Source organism: Miniopterus schreibersii, assembly GCF_964146895.1.
Source record: "Miniopterus schreibersii genome assembly, chromosome: 15".
NCBI lineage: Eukaryota > Metazoa > Chordata > Mammalia > Chiroptera > Miniopteridae > Miniopterus > Miniopterus schreibersii.
In genome coordinates, this window is record NC_138115.1 from 10,575,651 (window position 1) to 10,596,717 (window position 21,067).

Below are 21,067 nucleotides of genomic sequence, written 5' to 3' on the forward strand. Positions count from 1 at the left end.
CAGAACACTGCTGCAACAGATCAAGAATTTCAACCTGGGCCCGGCCGGGCGTGGCTCAGCGGTTGAGCATCGACCTAGGATCCAGGCGATCGGGGTTCCATTCCCGGTCGGGGCACATGCCCGGGTTGCGGGCTGCAGCCGATCAATGACTCTCTCATCATTGATGTTTCTATCTCTGTCTCTCCCTCTCCTTTCCTCTCTCTGAAAGATATATATATTTTAAAAAAAAAAAAAAAAGAATTTCAACCTGGGCCTGAATAACACATGTGTGTATATCTGGGACTGCCAGGCCCCCAACCCCACCCAACCCCACTTCCACAAGGTGCTGGGTAATTTGTCCGAGGTAGCCCAGCTACCCAGTGGCGTAGCCAAGGCTGGTTCTGAGCCTTCACACTCAACTGAATCCAAACACTTCAGGACAAGTGATATATATTTTTAAATGAATAGAACTCTTTTATGAATAACTACTGCTTTTTAAATAAATCCTTTGGACAATTCAGAACTAACCTGACTCTTGAAAAGTCAATGACGTTTCCTCACTAATTTGGACTATGCTTTTGTATTTTGTAAATCGCTTACGGCTCGAGTGCCCCTTATCCACATCATTCCAAAGGGATGAGTTTATCTGATTTAAGTGCACTGTGGAATTTCTGGGGCTGCAGTGGTGTGAAAACTCCTCTTGCATTCATATAATAACTGGTATAAACAAATTCCTCAAAAGTATACCCTCTGCAGTATCAATCGACAACCTGCTTCACTCTTCTCAGAAAAATAGTACCACATAGTGGGTGTTAGGGGAATGGAGGAATTGAACAAAAAAGAGAAAAACTCATGGGCATGGACAATAGTGTGATGAGTGGGGGGTGGAGGTGGCAGAGGGTGTGAGGGGTGGGGTACGGTGATGGAAAACAATAAATTTCATTAAATTTTAAAACAATAAGCCAAAGAGAAATGTATCATTGACCCAAAAATAAGACCAGTTGTCCCATTTTCTTACATGGGAGTGTTACATATTCCATGAACTGTGCTTTCATTTCTTCTTTTTTAGTTGCTAGATTTCTGCAGCCAACTGTGTCACTTTGCCACAAAAATAGCTAAGTCGAGTAATTTAAAATCACACATTGTTATTTGGCCAGAAACCCATCATTTTGATTTCAGTTTGCAAAAAACTGATTAGAGGGCAGGCACTCTGCACGGTGTGAGGTTCTCTCATATGCTCTGCAAGTCTGACTCCACGAAGGTATGGAGACAGGGACATTAGTGTGTTCACCAGCCACACTGTACAAAATTAAAGCAACACCCAAGTACTACTGTTTCCTTCCCACTAGAGCCACGAAATGAAAACCCAGAAAGGACAGTAACAGGGAGACCCATTCTCCTTGGCTACCACACCATCCGGAAGGCCTCTGGGGAGGAACGGGCACCCCGGGGTGCAGGGCCAAGCAACCCCTGCTAGGAAGGGAGCCGAGACTCACCTGGCGCACTGGAGCCTGTGGGAACACCTTTCCCACTTGAAGCTGGAAGGTGGACTTCCCCTGGGCTTTCTCACTTCTTTAAACTTCAAAACGTAATCTTTCTAATTTTACGTGGGATGCCTTCAGGCCAGTCCCCATTCCTCCTCACCCTCAACAGCAAAGCCACGTACAAGAAACATCCTTTACGTGTATATAAAAGATGGTTAAGTGTTTCTGTTTTGTATACAGTTGTCCTTTTCATTTTCTTCTTCCCACACACTCCTATTCAAATCTGTAGTACACATAAAATAAAAATGGTTAATTTATTGAGCACCTACTATTTACCGTGCACAGTGCTGAATCCTTTAGCAGGCACCTCATTCAACCCTCAGAAAACTAGGAATCGGGGTACAATCACGAGACCATTTCACAGAGAGAAAAAATAAAAAGAGGTGGCGTGCAGAGGTTAAGTAATCCGTCTAAGGCAACAAAGCAAGTAATGGCAGAGGCAAGCTGGCTCCAGAGACCACATTCTTAGACATACTTCAATATATTCTGTACAACTTTCCATATCTACCTGATTTTGAAAGAAAAAAAAAGTACTAAGAAGTTCTTGGCTCCTAAAAGACTTTTTTTTAACCTCACCCCAGGATATTTTTTTCCTTTGCTTTTCAGAGAGTGGGGGGGGGGGGGGCGACAGGGGACATCAATGTGAGAGATGGAGCCTGCAACTGAGGTACGTGCCTTTGGCTGGAATCAAACCCAGGACCTTTCAGTCGCAGGCCAACCCTCTAAGGACTGAGCCAAACCGGCTAGGGCCTAAAAGACTTCTCCTTGTTATATGCTTATAAAACAGTACAGTCACTCATAAACTGGTTGACAGGTATCAAAGTTCTTCAATGTGAGCCCAGCCAGGCGAGGCTCAGTGGTTGAGCGTCGACCTAGGATCCAGGTGATCAGGGTTCGATTCCCGGTCAGGGCACATACCCGAGTTGTGGGCTCGATTAATGACTTCTCTCATCATTGATGTTTCTATCTCTCTCCCCCTCTCCTTTCTTTTCTCTGAAATCAATAAAGATATATTTTTTAAAAAAAAGTTCTTCAATGTGAAAGTTACCTCCCACCTCCCATCCCCACCCTAGGCACATCGGTACCACCACCCAATTCAGTTACAGGGGTTTCTAAAAGAGAAACCAGGCATATCTGGAACCTGGTCAGCTGGCCCTAAAAGCACTTTGTATGGTTTTCTAAATGGTCTTATCAAGTGCTGTAGTCAAACTTCTGTTATATATTTTAATCATGGAGACTCTTCTGAAAATGAAATTCACCAACATTACTTCCAGATCTATGTTTTAAAAGAGACAATTCTGTGGTCTTGGAAATTTGAGACAAAGAGGAATTATAGGGAAAAGCAGGGGGAAACGAGGGTGTTTAAAAGGCATCTTTTTTGGAGTGGTTTTTTGGTTACAATTCACATAAACACAATACCAAAAAAAAAAAGTTCAAGTCAGATGTGCATTTGATCTTGTAAGTACACAGAACACTGCCATCGTCCTGTGTTTGGTTCTTTGCAAGCGCGCTGGGTCACTCCCATTTCTCAGGCAGGGAAACCCAGATATCAGATGTTTTAATCATTTGCAAACGTTTACTGAAGGCCTAACAGTGTGCCCAGGCAACCTCATTCCCGAACAAATTCAGTTACTGCTGCGGATTTCTCAGTGCCTGTTGGGGGCAGGCTCTTCCACTTTCCTGAGCCCCGCCTCAGTAGCTACCAGCTTTGCCTGGATCAAGCTCCAGTAAAGACCTAAGAGCGGGGCACACTTTCCCTGGCTTTGTTTGTATCATTACATATGCAGACCTTTTATTCTCTACACAGATAGTCAAAAATGCAGTTTCAGTGATTACAGCCTGTCATCTGATAGTAACCTGGAACCAAAGCACAGACAGAGCTTATTTGGGGGGACATCAAGTATATTTGAGATAATTTTAGGTACTCTGAATTTCTCCCATAAGCTCAGATTTGTGAAATTGACCACATGAAAGATGTGCCCCAGGATGAAAGTGTTAATCATCAATTTTTTTACGCTTGCAATTCTGAATGCACACCCACGCCGCATGCTCCAAGTTAAATGCTGAATGAAAATTCAGAATTTTTTTTAAAAAACCACCTTTCACCATGGAAGGAGAGGTTAAAGCAACCAGTCACTAGCAACACTTTAAATTTGCTTTCTTTCACATAGCTAAGTGTCCAGACTGTCCTTTCGATCATGGAGTTTCCAGGAAAATGGGGAAAGGAGGGTGGATAGTAAAAATTGCTCTGGGACATCTTAAATGTTCTTACATGAATGACAAGAAAGTTCATTCCATTCGGTGTACTGATAGGTAACTGATTACACCACACTAAACTTGGGCGTTTTTCAGAACAGAAGGATGAATCTATCTGAAAGGGTTTTTGTTTTGTTTGGCTGCATGAAGTCATCAGCATTCCCTGTACCACTTCCATATAAACAACAACATAATCTTTTATTCAGTGAAAACAGGTCCATAACTAAGGGGAGATGCTCAGCGCTTCACTCTGGGGCGGTTCTTTTTCTCATTTCAGCCACCCTTTCCTATAACCCTTCTGCCACGGGCAACAGCAACTTCCTCTATTTCCAAAAAGTCCCGTTATGTAGTTATGCTCTAATTTCATCAGCTCTGTAATGTGAACACTGTTTGGAAGAAAGCATAAGATTTTATTCCTTAACTGAATCAGAGAAACCAATTTAAAGTCTGGTTAAACAGTCTTTATTTTCACCCTGGCCGGTGCGGCCCAGTGGTTAGAGCCTCAGCCTGCTCAGCGCAGGGTTTGATTCCAGGTCAAGGGCACCTACCTGGATTGCAGGTTCCTTCCCCACCCCACCCATGTGAGTCTTTCACATCCATGTTTTTCTCTCCCCCATGTTCCTCACACACACACATACACACCCTGTCCCCTCTCTCTGAAAAGCAATGGAAAAAATATCCTCACGTGAATATTCACAAAAGAAAAAAAGATTATTTTCAAACAAGACACTTATGGGGGGGGGGGAGGCTGCATGATTTCTCCCCCCATCCCTAAGAGTAAGACAGCTGACTTACAAATATTTCTTTCACATTTTTCTAAGAAGGCCATAAAGGATGTCTGTCAGGACTGAAGCTGTGCATGCAAACCCACAGAGGCAGCTAGAGGGAGAGGCAGCTGACATCAATCATGGATCCTCAGAGTCTGACACCTCCAAAAGTACACCGCGGAGCTTATCCATCTAAAGTGTTTCCAACGTCAGCCTCCTGGATGTAATCTAATTAGGGTACAAAACATATCAGAATGAGAGAGAAGGGTTTCACTCTGAGGACGGAAAGAGAGAAGAAATCAAAAAAAAAATTTTTTTTAACTTTCTGCTGCAGAGCTTAAGCATGTAAAATACACAAAATGTTAACCCTCTCAAGTAACATTTTATATCCTGTAGGAGGCACTTACATTCTCAGTGATAAGCGAAAAATACCAAATGCTTAATGACTAGGCGTGAGATGTGCTTTAGAATAAGGTGTTGGGAGGGGCGGGGTATGGAAAAGGGAAGACGGAGCTGAGCGCCGCAGCCGGGCAGGGGGTCCCCAGAGGTCCATTCCACTTTCCTATTTTCATACACTTCTCCCTAACAGTATTTTTTAAGAGACGTACGAAGAGAGCGTACAATGTATGCGCTGTATCATGTTTAATAACACCAGCTCTGGGAAGTGGAAACACCACTTGAAACACTAACTGCAGCGCGGGTCCCACCCCTGCCGTACTTTCCCGTCGCGTTCCAGGTCCGCGGGGATAAAACCAAGCCAGGGCTGATCCCCAAACCCTCCCACATCACAGCTCCCCTGGATCCTCAAGAGCAGCCGGGAACTCAAGCTGGTGCGATTCTGAGAAACACAATAACTAACAAGAGATTTCGGTTAAAACCTCCCAAGAAGGACGCTGATCCAACAGCAGAAGCATTTGTATCCCTCGTGTCAAGCACGTAAACGCCTCCCGGATGATGGCAAGCGAAGGGGGGGAGGGGTCCCCAAACGAACTCGCGCCCGCACGGGGCTGAGCGCGCGCCGGGAGCGGAGCGCGGAGCCGAGGCCCCCGCCCCGCCGCGCCTCCCCCGCAGCCCCGGGCTCCGCGTCCCGGCTCCCGCCGCGGCCCCGCCGCACCGAAGTGGCAGGAGCCCGACCAGCGGTTCGGGGGCGCCCCCTGAGGTCCAGCGGCGTCACCGCACCTTCGGAACACGGCAAGCTGGCGGCTCCCAAGGCTCTGACATTTTAACTTTGCCTGGTTCCCGGCGCGGCGGCACCCTCTCCCGCTGCACTTTCCCAAACCGCGTGCCCCGCTCCCCTGCCGCTCGCGCTCTGCCCTGCCCCCTCCCGACACCTCTCCGCTCCCGAGCCAGGGGATGCGCTCTTTACCTCGCGGCGTGGGCACGAAAAGAAAATGTGGAAGACGGAAACTGTCCAAGCCCCACTAAGCGGCCTCACTCGCGGTCCCATTTTGGATTTCAAGCTTCCTCAGAGCACGAAAAAAAAATTTATTTATTTTTTTTAAATTACGGCTGGCCCACTCGCTGACTGCATGCCGAGCGCAAGGAGAAGCCAGAGTGGAATTAGGAACCCCTCCTATTTCGCAAGGCTGCTCACCTGCTGCCTCCCGCTGCCCCCAGGAACGCGTGACCCGCACAAAACTCGACCCCAGGGTGCGCCTGAGCTCCCTCAGCCGGCAAGTCCGCAGCGGAGACGGCTAGAAAGAGCAGATGCCTAACACCATACCGAGCAGTGCTCTTTCACGGGGGGGGAAGGGTACTATTAAGGGGAACGGTCCACGCCGCCCCCAGCCCGGCCCCACGGAGGCAGGGCTCTGCTGGGCAGCCCGCAGGCCTCGGGGTGCGTGCGGACGCAGGTCCTCGCTCGGCATCGAGCTGCGTTTCTGGGCTGTGGTTCCAGAGGCAGGAGAATCCGCAGAGGGAAAGAGGGTGCCGGAGAGAGGAGACGATGCTTTGCCTCTCCGCCCCTCGAGGCCGCCCCAGAGCCTGCAAAGGAGACACTCGATACCGGTCCCCGAGGGCAGCAAAAGCGCCGGAGCCCTCCCGCGGGGCGCACGGCAGAGCTGAAGGACCCTCTGCACCAAAACCCAGCTCTCGGGGCGCCCGGGGGCAGGCGACTGTGACCGGGGAAAGCAAAAAACACTGAGGCACGTTTCCTTTTTTTTAATTTCAGATAACCCCCGCCTCCGGGTATCGTGGAGCTGCTGGGTGAGAAAGCAGAAAACCGGGATTCTCCGTCCTGAGGGAGATAAAAGGCCTCCTAAGGACAGAGTACCCCTTCTCCAGCTAGGGCACAGGACGTGGCCTCCTCCCCCGGGGAGCTCGGGGCTGCAGCCCAGAGGGCCTGCACTGGTGGGAGAGGTAGGCGGCTGGCCTCTTGCCCTCCTCGGGGGGGGGGGGGAGTCTGCCGGTGGAGGGCTAGAAGTGGAAGGTCGCCGAGCAAACACCCTGCTACGTGCGGCTACTTATTATCGTCACCAATGGCCATTACTGTCCTGGTCTTAACCCAGCCAGAAAGGAGCGGGTCTGGGTCTGCCTGCCGGGAACATCCTGCAAAGGGCAAAGATGAAGGTAGGCAGGCGCGCGCGAAAGGAAAAAATCCGCCCCTACAAGAACGGCAACCCAGAGGCGGACGCGCCCCCGGCGCCCAGACCCGAGAAGCCCAGCCGAGCAGAGTTTCGGGGTGAAGGGGCCGCGTGACGGGGCTGGGGAAGCCAGAGATCTCCCTAAACCGTCCGCTCCCTGCCCTCCCACCGTGCCCAGGTCCCCGCGCCCGGAAAGGCTGCCTCTCGCTGGCACCGGAACGAAGCCCCGCGCTCTAGCTCCGAGCGGGGGGTCGCCCCTGGAGCACGCGAGCAGAATGCAGACTGCTCCCAACATCCCCAATCGTCCGCGGACAGCCTCCAGCTTCCCTCCCCCGGGACCCAGCCTCTCCAGAGAAAGGGTCGGGGAGCAGCAAAGCAAGTCCCTCCCTTCTGAGCTCCTTAAAACCCTCCCTAGCGAGGGGCGCACCATGGGCCCCTCAAACCCACAGAGGCATTCTCCCATGGTCCCAGTATCCCCCAACAGCCCCAGAGCTCGAGCTCTCACGAACGGCGGCGGATCTGCAGAACAAGTCCCCCTTTGCTCCCGACTCTGGCTCCCCAGGCCTCCCAAACCCGAGCGAGAGCAGACTCCTACGGCCCCTGTCCCCCTTTCCCCGCCAGCCCCTTCTTCCACCCTCCCCAACCATAAGCCTCCCTAAACGCCATCAGAACCAGCGGAGTGGGTCCCTCTCTCCTCCCCGGGCGTCCGGCCCCCCTCCACTGTCTCCGGGGTCCCCGGGACGGGCGCTCGAGCTCCGTGCCCCGGCTACAACTCCGCATCCCCCGCGCGCGCCGGCCAGGGCCGCGTCCCCTCGGCGGCCGGCACTCACCCGGGAAGCACACGACATAATGGAGCACGGAACTGGAGATTTTCAGGAACAAAATCCACCAACACGGTTCCAGTAACCTCCGCATGTCCGAAAACGCACATCGAAAAGAGAAAAGCAGGGGGGTAAACTTGTTGAATAAGTTCTTGCCTCCGTGTGAGCCTCCACTAAACCCGGGCTCTTCCCCTGCTCGCCCGTCCTACGGGCCCCCCGCGCTCAGCGGTCCCCCTGGAATCCGGGAAGCCGAGCGTCCTTAGGAAAACCTCAAAAAGTGACCAGGAACGCGGAGCCACGCTGGGGTCGATCCTCGGCTGAGGAGGGCTGCTTTCCGTTCAAAAAGGAGCGAGGCGAGCGAACGAGGCGAGGAGGCGGCGGGCGGCGGCGACGCCTGGGGCCCGGGGCGGGCAGGGACCGCGGGCGGCAGCGGCGAGCAGCCGAGGATACCCAACTTGAGTCGGCAGCGCAGCGCAGCCCGAGAGCCGGCGGGCGGCGGCAGGCGGAGCGCGGCGCGGCGTCTCCGGGCTTCAGGCAGGCAGCTCCTTCCAGGGCCCCGGGAAGGAAGGAGGCATGTTTGCGAGCGGGGAAGGGGAGGGGAGAGGCGGGGGGAGCGCAGAGCCCCCCAAAATAGAAACGGCAGGAGGAAAACACAAAGGATCTCAGAGGGACGCTGGGGCCGGGGCGCCTTCAGTCCATGCTCCTGAAAGTTGTGGCTCCGGCGCGAGCTGGGGAGGAACGGAGAGCGCGGGGCTGGAAACTGGCCATGCCTCCATACAGGAAGTAACATGTGAGCATGGATCCTGGCAGAGACTTTAAAGCCGGCGAGCGAGCGAGCAGGGGGCGCGCGGCGGCGGCGGCGGCGGGGGCGCGCGAGCAGGGGCGCGCGGCAGGGGCGGGGGCGCGCAGCCACAGCGGCGGGCGCGCGCCCTCCGCGCTCTTAAAGCGGCCACGTTCTGCTACCACCCAGGAAGGGTCCCCCAGCCCAGTTCTCCCCGCGCGCTGCCCCGGGGTCTGCGGGCTCGCCTGGGGCAGGCTAGGGGCGGCTCTGGCCCGGTCTTGGAGAAAGGGGGAAGGGAGGCTGCCTTCTGGGGCTGGCGAGTCTTTGCCAGATTCCCGTTCTGCAAGCTCTTAAAGACGCCGCGCTTTGCGCGGGCTTAGCGAGGTCTCCCCCGGTCCTCGTTGCTCGCGGATCCGGGACTCGGGGGACCTTAGTTGGGGTCTGAGGAGAGAAGGGCGGCAGGCTGCCTTCTTTGGGCTCCAGGGTATCCCGTTGGGTTCCATCGCCCTGGCCGCACCGCGGCGGGGCGCGCCCTGCTCGCGCCCCCAGCCGGGCCCATTCCCCCTCCTGGAAACAAAGCCGAGCGGCCTTTGCACTCGAGCTGCAAGAGGATTTATTTTTTTTTTTTATTTTCGGGCTTCCGTTGGCCCGGTCCACGGCTGGTGAGTGGGGGTGGGGTGGGGGGAGGAGGACTATCGATCCTTGACTGGCAAAACCCAGCCCTCGGAGCCCCACACCCCACTTCCCCGCGCCTCGGTGGATGGTGGCAGAGTTCTCCCAACTCGCGGCCCCACCGGAGGGGGAAGGTCCCCGCACTCGGGCCTGGCGGCGGGCAGGGCGCCGCGGGGCGCCTCTCGCCCCCGCCGGGTGAAAGCAGCCCCGCGGGGCAGCACCGATTTCCTGGCAGCTTCCCGGGGCGCGGCGGCTTCTATAGCAGTCGGAGAGAGGCGTCCGGGGGAAGTGGGAGGACTGGGCTTATCTGTAATGAGTTTTGTCCCTTGGCTCTTGGTGAGAAGATCTTTATCGCTTAGGCTTCTATGCGCCCTATTTTTCTCTTACTCTAGTGCTAAAAGGGGGGGAGGCGAGCTTTTGATTAAACATGTAATTGAGCCAAGGTAATTAGCCATTTATAATTTTTGCCTAATTTTTCTGCCTCTATTTAAAACTATCTTGACATGTTTTTAACGGCGCCTGCTGTTTCATCTCACCATGCAGGGTCCCCCCACCCACCCAAACATCCCAACCGGATGCTAAGTTTTCAAATAATATACAGATGTTCGGAGATCCTCCCGCAAGATGTGATTAGGGAAGCAGTTTCACACCCACACTCTCAAAAGAAAAGCCTTTGAAAAGTTACCTTTGGGATTATAAACTAATAAAAGCCAGGAAGTTCCCGGGGAGGGCCCTCCTCTATCTTTAGCAGACCGGAGTGAACACCCTGCCCCCCCCCCCCAGGGTAGGTAATGAGTCGACTTTGTTTGCTTTGGAATTTGGCCCTTCCTGGTTTTGTTGAAATCCTTACTCCCGCATAAATGCTTGCCAGGGTCAGTTTTCTTGGGGAGGGTTGTATGCAAGGGATGTCCATCCTCAGTGAGAGCTTTGAGTGCGTTTAGAATGACCCTTGTGTGTCTGACTACCTTATTAAAATTGAGTGATAAAGGGGAAATCTGTGGAATTTGAATGAGAACAGAACACCTGGGTAGACATCCCCAGGTGAGTTTCTTCCTTTGCAAAATGTACATCATAAAAACTGCCATTTGTGGAATGTTTACTCTCTACCAGGCATTGTGCTCAATTCTTTCCATCAGCTGTTCATTCAGCAGATTTACTGAGCACTTACTGTGTGCCGGGCATACTGGGGACACAGGCATAAACTAAAAGGACAAGGCCTGTGACCTTTGTGGAGCTTACCTTCCAAAATAAAGGACACATTCTCTCATGGAGTTCTGTCAGTGCTAAGAATTATTACCCCTGTTTTATAGACAAGAAAACCTGCTCAGAGGAGCAAAATAATGGATCTCCAGCTAGTGAGTAGCAGAGTTAGGATTCTGAAGCCTGTGTGCCTCCCCAATTGTGAAAGGAATGATGGTTTGTTCGAAAAGACACTGAAATGTGGATGGGAAAAATGGCTTAGGAGTGGGGGAAACCTCACATGAGTTTGGGGAGTGAATTACTACTACTCTTACAGTATAGGAGGCTCACACTAAAAATAAACGTCAAGTTGGGTCTGGCCTGGCCACTGTCCTAGGGCCCTAGGCTGACGTTTAAGGCAAACTGCTCTTGCAAGCACCTCCCACAACCTCGGCCTACCATTTTGCATAACAAAATAGGATTTTACAGGAATACGACACAGGATGCATTTTCATTCATTCTACAGCCAATTACAGAACAGCTCCTACACACGAGACACTGTATCAAGTTTTTGCTGCACAAAATGAGCCCACAGTTGTGCCTGTCCTGCTCCCACCTGGTGATTACCACCCCCAGGGGATGTGGGGGCTGCACAATACAATGAGCACCCCTGGAGAGTTGGTGTGAGGGGCCTGGGAGTGCCAAAGAAAGAGGGGCTACCCTGATGCCAAGATAAGGCTGCAAATGGAAGGTTCTGGTACTATAATAAAGCACCCCCAAGCTCAGTGCCTTACAATACACATTTATGGTCTCACAGCTCTGTGGGTCAGACGTTGAGACACAGTGTCTGGGTCTCCGTAGGCTGAGATCAAGGTGTCGGCCAGGCATTCTCATCTAGAACTTGGGGTCCTCTTCAAAGCTCCTTCAGATTCTTGACAGAATTGAGTCCTTTGTTGCTGTGGGACAGATCCCTATTTTCTTGCCGCTGTTGGCCAGGGGTCAATCTCAGCTGGAGGCCACCCTCAAGTTTAGGCCACGTGGCCCTTTCACAACGTGGCAACTTACCTCTTCAAAGGCAACAAGAGGCTCCCTGCAGTCAGCTACAAAGGAGCCTTGCGAGTGACAATATCATCCGTTTTGTCATATAATGTAACCTAAGGAAGAGAGTCCCTTCCTCATCACATTCACAGGTCTTACCTGCTCTCAGAAGAGGGGATTTTACCCCTGGGGTAGGAATCTTGGGGACCATCTTAGAATTCTGCCTACCATTGCTCCCGTGGTCTATTTTGAGTATAGACTAGTGGTTACAGGGAACAGCAACGGAGCCAGTATAGCTGGGTTCTGATTGACTATGGACAACTTAACCACTTTGTGTTTCAGTTTCCTAATTTGTAAAGAAGGAACACTAGCTGTATCTACTCCTCACTTGAGAAAATTAAAAAGGAGTTAAAAAAGAGTAAAGTACTTAGGACAGTGCCAGGCACCTGATAAGCTTTTAATAAATGCAAGCTATTACTGTTACTTGCTCAAAAAAGCCTATGCAACGTGAAGCGGATGTGTTATTTTCTCCCTGCTCAGCTTCCATTTATTTTCTCCTAGTGCTAGCACTCCAGCTTTCCTTTGTGTTCATCCCCCCCTGATGGCCTTGGTGAGCCAGCCACCGTCCTCCATCACTACCCTCTGCCTCTTCCTCTCCACCTCCCTGGCTTTGAATGGACATGTGTCCCAGCCCTGACTATTTGGAGCATCTCAGCCTTCTGGCCTGCTTGACTTAGGGATGGCCTCATGATTTTCCACATGATTCAGTGAGAGTCAGACTTCTTCCTGGGTTTGCCATGTTGGATAAACTTAAGACTTGAGAAGCAAGGAGGGTTCCACTTGGCAAGAGCCTGCTTGAGGATGAAGTTGACACACAGAGGGAAACAGAGGAGAGAGATGGAGCAACATCTGATACCATCACTCGAGTCCTTGGATTATGTTGTACCTGAAGCCAGACTAGACCCTGCAGTTTTTAGTTACTTAGGCTGATAAATTCCTTTTCTTCCTCTTGCCTCTTTGAGTTGGGTTTTTATTAAGTTGAAACTAAAAACTTGAAACCTGTAACTGATGGTGAGAGATAAGCAAAATACTGTATTCATATTTTACAAAGAAAGAAGCAGGAGCTCTTTGAATTAGTGAATTAGCGGGGGTGATTGAGATAGTAAGCAACGGAAGACTCAAGCTTCTGACACCAGGTCCACTGTACCAATTATTTATTGTCATCTAACAAATCATTCCAAAACTTAGTAGCTTGAAACAACAACCATTTCATTTGTTCTTGATTCTGTAGGCCAGCAATTTGGGCTGGGCTCAGCTAGGTATTCTTTTCTTTCTCTCTCTTTTTTTAATTTACTGGTTTTAGAGAGAGAGGAAAGGAGAAGAGAAACATTGATTTGTTGCTCCACTTACTTATGCATTCATTGGTTGAATCTTGTATGTACCCTGACCTGGGATCGAACCCACAACCTTGGTGTATCAGGACGACACTCTAACCAACCGAGCTCCCCAGCCAGAGTCAGCTAAGCATTCTTTCGCTAGTCTTACTGGCAATCACTCATGCAGCTGTAGCACCAACTTCTAGAGGCTCATCTGGGATTGTACAGTCTAAGGTGGTGTCACTCACATGCCTGGAAATTAGTGCTGGCTCTTGGCTTGGGCACCTCAGTTTTCATCGCTGACATCTCCAGCAGCCTATCTCAGACTTATTCACAAAGAGGTCGCAGGCCAATAGGAAAGAGTGAGACATAGACTAAGCAGTGGCATAACATCACTTCCACTGCATTTTATTAGTCAAAGCAAGTCTAAAAGCCCAGATTCAAGGGGATTGAGAAATAGACTTTAGTTCTTTAGGGGAGGAGCAGAAAAGTTGCATTGCAAAGAGGCATTAAAACAAGGGTGGGACAAATTGTGGCCTTTGCAAACAATCTACTTCATATTAAAATTAAACAGTGCCTATATGGATGGAATTGTGTCCCTCAAAAAAGATACACTGAAGTACTAATCTTTAGTTAATCTCAATCAGTGACCTTATTTGGAAATAGGTTCTTGGCAGAGGTAATCAAGTTAAAATGAGGTTATCAGGGTGGGCCCTAATCCAATTTAATTGGTGTCCTTATAAAAAGGGGAAATCCAGACATAGATACAGACAAGCACAGCAGGAAGACAGTGTGCAAACACCAGCGAGGGAGATGGCCGTGCAACAGGAGGGATGCATCTATAAGCCAAGGGTTCATGGCAAACACCGGAAGCTAGGAAGAGGCAACGAAGATTTCCACTCCATGTTTCAGAGGGAGTATGGCCCTGCCAACACTTTGGTTTTTGACTCCTAGCCTCCAGAACTGTGAGACAATAAATTTCTGCTGTTTTAAGCCACTCAGTCTGTGGTACTTTGTAACAGCAACCCTAGGAAACTAAGAGAGCTCATTAACCTTTTGCCCTACATGGTTTTGATGTGTAGGTAAACCACACTAGTGACGTTTTCAACCTCACGAGTGAACGATTGCAGAACAGTAACAACAGCAAAGCTATTCTAGTCAGTATAGAATATACTGTCAGTTTGGGGCAATGTTTATTTTAGGATAAAAGAAATTAAGACTAACAAAACACGTTTATTCTGAAACATGGAACAAAGAAAAACCTCAAAGTCCTGTAAAAATGGTATTTGTCATTGCATGAAACCCTCTATTCAGTGGCCTAAAGCGAATGAATGCGTAAATACACTTTTTAAAAAGTAGGATTAAATACTAGTAGCAAACATGACTGATAAGGCTCTCTTGGTTGCAAGTAACAGGAGCCCAAAGTAAGCCAACTGGAACACAAAGAGGAAGTTTTTGATCATATCCTGCTGGAAAGTCCAAGGCTTTAACACTGGATCCAGGGGGTCCAGTGCTGACTCCATATTCGTTCTCAAGCTCCTGTGGCTCTGCTTTTCTCTCCTTTGACTTCCTTGTCAGGCTCCTGGTGATTCCTGTTCTCAGAAGGATATCTTTCCCAGTGTCCAAATTGATTCTCCAAAATGTATTTGGATTACCCTTGATTGGGTCCTATACCTCTACCTGGACCAGGGTATTGGACTTGACCAACCTGGTGATGGAGTCACTCCTGATTTTCAGCACATTAGAAGAAAGGGGAGTAGGAGAAGGAATGGCAGGTAAAAATAGCTAAAAATATCATTTAATCCTTGAGGTAACTATTATTACCTCTATTTTAAAGAAGTGAAAACTAGCCCTAGCCGGTTTTGCTCAGTGGTTAGAGTGTTGGCCAGGTTCGATTCTGGTCAAGGGCATGTACCTCGGTTGCAGGCTCCATCCCTGGCCCTGGCCAGGGCATGTGCGGGAGGCAACCAATATCTCTCTCTCTCTCTCTCTCCCCCCCCCCTTCCACTCTCTCTGAAAAGCAATGGGGGAAAAAGCCTCTGGTGAGAATTAAAAATAATAAGAAAAATTGTCATTTAAAAAAAAAAGTGAAAACTAAGACATTGTGAGTTTAAGTAATTTGAATGAAGCTACCATGGACTAGAGAATAAGGCTGGGACTCAGGTGATGAAGTACCCTAGGCTCAGAAATAAGTCCTGAAACATAGTTATAAGACCTAAATCCTAAAGTCAAAGCATCACAGTAACATGACTTACAAGCATTGTAGGCCCATAGTAATCAGAGATGATGACAATAATTTATGAACAAGAATCTTCATCACAGTATTTCCAGATAAAAAGTGGAAAAACTTAAATATTCAAAGATAGGGGATCAATTAAATAATTACATAGCCATTTAGTGAAATACTATGCTGTTATTCACAATGATGTTTTTGAAATTCAACATGTTAAAAACCTAAAATCATTTTCCTGCAGCTATAATAATGTTATCACAATTGCAGAAAACAAGAGGACTTCAAATAAATATGAAATGTGCGAAAGCACTGGATTTACGTTTTCTGTTTATAATTTTATGTCAGTGAAGAAGGCTTCAGGATCTACTGAAATAGCTTATTTTTTTCATTTACTACACAATTCCCTAAAAAGCAAACAAAAACAAAAAAAGAATATTCACATGCAAAATATTCCTTGGTAATACTAACTGCTGGTATACACCAGTACTCATTTGCTGCCCTTGGAATGCAAATTGGTATCAATGTTCTGAAAAACAACTTGTCAGTATGTATCAAGAACCTCAAAAACATTTGTATCTTTTGGCCTAGAAATTAAACTTTTTACAGTCTCTCAAAACAGAGACAATCAGAAACGGAAATCCCTCAAAAAATATCTATGAGGGTGGGATGATATATTCGAAGTCATGAAAGAAAAAACTTCCAACCAAGAATATTTTATCTGAAAAAGCTGTCCAGAAATAAAAGAGAGATAAAGACTTTCCCAGACAAACAAAAGCTGAGGCAATTCATCGCCACTAGACTTGCCTTACGAGAAATGCTGAAAGGACTTCTTCAAGCTGACATGAAAGAGTGCTAATTAGTAACATGAAAATATACAACACATTGGTAAAAAATAAGTATATAGTCAGATTCAGAACACTAACATTGTCATCTAGTGGAGTATTAAACACTTAACTCTAGAATAAAAATAACCATAGTTACAATCATTTGTTAATGAATACACAATATAAAAGAGGTAAATTCATAATTCAAATAAAAAACATAAAAGGGGAATAAAAGGATAGAGTATTAGCATGTGATTGAAGTTATTATCAAGCATGAAATCAACCGTTATAGCTTATGTTTTCTATACACCTCATGGTGACCACAAAGCAAAAGCATACAGTAGAGCCACAAAAGACAAAGGGAAGAGAGTCAAAGCATTCCACTACAGAAATCAATCAAATCACAAAGAAATGTAGTAAAAAAGGAAGCGAGGAACAAAGGAAATACAAGACAGCGGAAACAATAAGATGGCATTAATAAGTCTTTACTAATCAATACTTAGTCTAAATGTAAGTGGATCGAATTCTTCAATCGAAAGACATAGAATGGCTGGATGAATTAAAAAACAAAACAAGCCCAGCCGGGCGTAACTCAATGGTTGAGCATCGTCCAGGATCTAGAAGATTGGGATTCGATTCCTGGTCAGGGCCCATGCCCGGGTTGTGGGCTCCATCCCAAGTTGGGAGCATGCAGGAGGCAGCCGATCAATGATTCTCTCATCATTGATATTTTTGTCTCTCTCCCTCTCCCTTCCTCTCTCTGAAATCAATAAAAATATATTTTTAAAACACACACGCACACAAAAAAACAACTATATGCTGCCTACAGCAAACTCATTTTAGCTTTAAGGACACATATAAGCTCAAAGTGAAGGGGTAGAAAAAATATTCCGTGCAAGTGGAAACCAAAAGAGAAGAGGGGTAGCTATATGTATATCAGGCAAATAGACGTTAAGCCAAAAATGGTAACAAGAGACAAAGAAAGTCGTTATATTATGACAAAGGGCTCAATTCATTAGAAAATATGACAATCGTAAATATACATACACCCAACTAAAGAGCACCTAAATATGTTAAACAAATAATAATAGATCTGAAGGGAGAAACAGACAACAGTACAATAATAATAGGGTACTTTAATACCCTACTTTCAACAATGGATAGATCATCCACATAGAAAATCAGCAAGGAAATACTGGACTTGAACCATACTTTAGGCCAAATGGACCTAAAAGACGTGTACAGAACATTTGATCAAAGCAGCAGAATACATATTCTTCTCAAGTGCACATCGTACGTTCTCCAAGATAGATTACGTGATAGGTCTTAAAACAAGTCTTGGGAAAATTAAGAAGATGGAAATCATACCAAGTATCTTTTCTGACCACAGTGTTATAAAACAAGAAATCAGTAGGAGGAGGAAAGCTGGAAAATTCGCAAATATGTGGAAATTAAACATTACACTCTGAACAACCAATGGGTCCAAGAATAAGTAAAAATTTAAATAAAAATAATCTTGAAAAAAATGGAAACACAACATACCAAAACCTATAGGATGCTGCAAAAAATAGTTCTAAGAGGCTAGTTTACTGTGATAAACACCTACATTGAGGAAAAAGAAAGATCTCAAATAAATAAACTTGCACCTCAAGGAACTAGAAATAGAAGCCCAAACTAAGCCCAAAGTTAGCAGAAAGAAGGAAATAACAAAGATCAGAGTAGAAATAAATGAAACAGAGACACAAAAACCAGAGAAAAAATCAATGAAAGTAAGAGCTGTTTATTTTGAACAGATAGACAAAATTGACAAATCTTCATTTAGACTAAAAACAATAGAGGGAAGACTCAGACAGATAATAGCAGACATACCAAATACCATAAGAAACTACTACATGCTGACAAACTGGATAACCTAGAAGAAAATGATAAATTTCTAGAAACATGCAACCTGCTAAGATTGAATCACACGAAAAATAGAAAATATGAACAGACTAATAATAAGTAAGGAGAATGAATCAGTAATTAAAAACCTCCCAACAAAGAAAAGCCATGACCAGAAGGTTTTCCTGGTGAATTATACCAAATATTTAAAGAAGCATTAATATAAATCCCTTTCAAACTCTTCCCAGAAAATGAAGAGGTAGGAAAACTCCCAAGCTCATTTTATGAGGCCAGCATTATCCTGATACCAAAGACAGAGAAGGACAGTAGAAGAAAATAAAACCACAGGCTAACATTCCTGAGGAATACAGATGCTTGAAAATTCTCAACAAAATATTAGCAAACCAAATTCAGCAGCACATTAAAAGGATTATACAGCATAATCAAGTGAGATTTACCCCTGGGATGCAAGGGCGGTTCAACATACGCAAATTAATAAATGTGTTACACCACATCGACAGAATGAAAGATAAAAATTACATGAACATCCCTATAGATGCAGAAAAGCATTTGACAAAATACAATATCCTTTCATGATAAAAACTCTCAACAAGTTGGTCATAGAAGGAACATGCATCAACAAATAAAGGCCCTATATAACAAGCCCACAGCTAACATCACACTCAACTGTGAAAGTTTGAAAGCTTTTCTTCTAAGATCAGGAAGAAGACAAAGGTGCCCACCCTCATCACTCCTATTCGACATAGTACTGGAAGCCCTAACCAGAGCAATCAGGAAAGAAAAAGAAACGTAAGGCATCCAAACTGGAAATGAAAAGCAAGATTGTCTTTGTTTACAGATGAGATGATTTTATGTGTAGAAAATTCTAAAGACTACACCCAGAAACTGTTAGAACTAATCAACTAATTCAGTTAAGTTCCAGGATTCAAATTCAACATACAGAATTTTATTTCTATATATTAACAAAATATCTGAAAGGAAACTAAAACAATCCCACTCAAGATAGCATCAAAAACAATAAAATACTTGGGAATAAATTCAACCAAGGAGGTGAAAGATCTGTACGTGAAACTACAAGACTTTGATAAAAGAAATTGCAGACACAAATGGAAAGATATCTCATGTTCATGAACTGAAAGAATTAATATTGTTAAAATGTCCATACTACCCAAAGCCATCCAGAGATTTAATGCACTCCCTGTAAAAATTCCAGTAACATTTTTTTCACAGAAATAGAAAAAACAAAATCCTAAAATTTGTATGGAACCCCAAAAAGACCCTGAATAGTCGCTGCAATCCAAGAAAGGAAAACAAAGCTGGAGACATCACACTACCTGATTTCAAAATTTATTACAAAGCTGTAGTAATAAATCAGCATGGTACTGGCGTAAAAGTAGACACGTAGACCAATGGAACAGAATCCAGAGCCCAGAAACAAACCCTTGCATATTTGGTTAGCTAACACTTGACTATGGAGTGAATACTCAATAGGAAAGAACAGCCTCTTTGATAAATGGTGTAAAGGCTTCAGGAGCCGCGGGCTTGGGTGCAGAGACGGCCAAGTGCAAGAACCACACCGGGCACAACCAGTTCCAAAAATGGCACAGACATGGCATCAAGAAATCCCGATCACAAAGATCCGAATCTCTTAAGGGAGTAGACCCCAAGTTCCTAAGGAACATGCGCTGCCAAGAAGCACAACAACAAGGGCCTGAAGAAGACGCAGGCCAACACTGCCAGGGCCACGAGTGCACGCGCAGAGGCTACCGAGGCCCTCGGAAAGCCCGAGGGGGTCAAGCCCAGGATTCCAAAGGGCGGCAGCCACAAGCTCAGTCGACCGGCCTACATCACTCACCCCAAGCTTGGGAAACATACTCGTGTCCACATCGCCAAGGGTCTCAGGCTCTGCCCGCCAAAGGCCAAGGCCAAGGCCAAGGCTCCAACCAAGCCCCAAGCTGCGGGTGCAGGTGCAGCTCCAGCTTCGGTTCAGGCTCCAGCTCCCAAAAGTGCCCAGGCACCTGCTCCCAAAGGTGCCCAGGCCCCCACGAAGCCTCCACAGTAGAGGCCTCTGTCTGCAGATATGAGGACAGAAGGACTTGTGTGACCCCTGGGCTGCTGTCTGCATGGAGCTCGTGTCTTCCTGTGCTATTTGTACAAATAAACCTGAGTCAGGAAAAAGAATTAATTAATTAATTAATTAATTAATTAATTTAAAATTATGTAAATTGCCCAGCCAAGTGGCTCAGTTGGTTCGAGTGTCATCCTATGCACCAAAAAAGGTAGGTTTGATTCCTGGTCAGGGCATGTACCTTGGCTGTGGTCCATCCCCGGTTGGAGCATGTCCGGGAGGCAAAGGCAACAGATCCATGTTACTCTCTCACATCAGTGTCCCCCCCACTCCATGTCCTCGAGTAAGGACTAAAAAGAAAAAAATTAAAGGAAACAAAACCTCCATTAATCAAGTCACTATGTTATTAGTGGAGGTATAGCCACACACAGCAATGAAATAGAATAGAAAGCTCAGAAACTGATACACATAAATATGGCCAATTTTTATAAAAATGCAAACAAATTTTATATAGTAAGGATAGTTTTTGTAACAAATGGTATTGGAACAATTGGAAATTCATATGCAAAAAAAATAATAATAATGCTCAGCCAATACCTCACAGCTTTTTCAACAATTAACTCCTAATAGATCATAAATCTGAATGTAAAACATAAAGCAATTAAAAATTTTAGAATAAGTCACCGGGAGAAAATCTTTGTGATCTTGAGTTAGATAGAGTTCTTCAATAAGATACCCAAAACAAAATTTATTAAAAAGAAGAATGACAAATATGACTTCATCAAAATTAAAAAAAAAAAAATTGTTTGCTCTGCAAAAGTTACTGTTAAGAGAATGAAAAGCAAGCTACAGATTCTGAGCAAATATCTGCAAATCACATATCCAACAAAGGGCCTGTATCTAGAATGTTTAAAGAACTGAAAGCTACACAATAAGAAACTAATCAAAAACAGGCAAACAAATATGAACAGACACTTCACCAAAGAATATATATGAATGACAAATAAATACATGAGAAACTGTTCAACATCGTAATCCATTATAG

The 21,067-nt window shown here is 46.5% G+C and overlaps 1 protein-coding gene and 1 pseudogene across 5 annotated transcripts in view; one reads left to right on the top strand and one right to left on the bottom strand.

Annotated features, from left to right (window-relative positions):
• PTPRG (protein tyrosine phosphatase receptor type G) overlaps positions 1-8,678 on the bottom strand; it is a 640,558-nt gene extending 631,880 nt beyond the window's left edge. For all 4 annotated transcript variants that reach the window (XM_081160462.1, XM_081160461.1, XM_081160464.1 and 1 more), the window contains exon 1: positions 7,959-8,678. In XM_081160462.1, the coding sequence (XP_081016588.1) occupies positions 7,959-8,043 (85 nt within the window). In that variant the 5' untranslated portion in view covers positions 8,044-8,678. The remainder of the gene's footprint in view (positions 1-7,958) is intronic.
• Positions 8,679-17,274: 8,596 nt separating this feature from the next.
• Positions 17,275-20,016, top strand: LOC308568205 (large ribosomal subunit protein eL29 pseudogene; annotated as a pseudogene). Its single transcript has 3 exons — positions 17,275-17,345; positions 18,656-18,743; positions 19,446-20,016. The product of its transcript is annotated as a large ribosomal subunit protein eL29 pseudogene (transcript).
• The last annotated feature ends 1,051 nt before the right edge of the window (positions 20,017-21,067 follow it).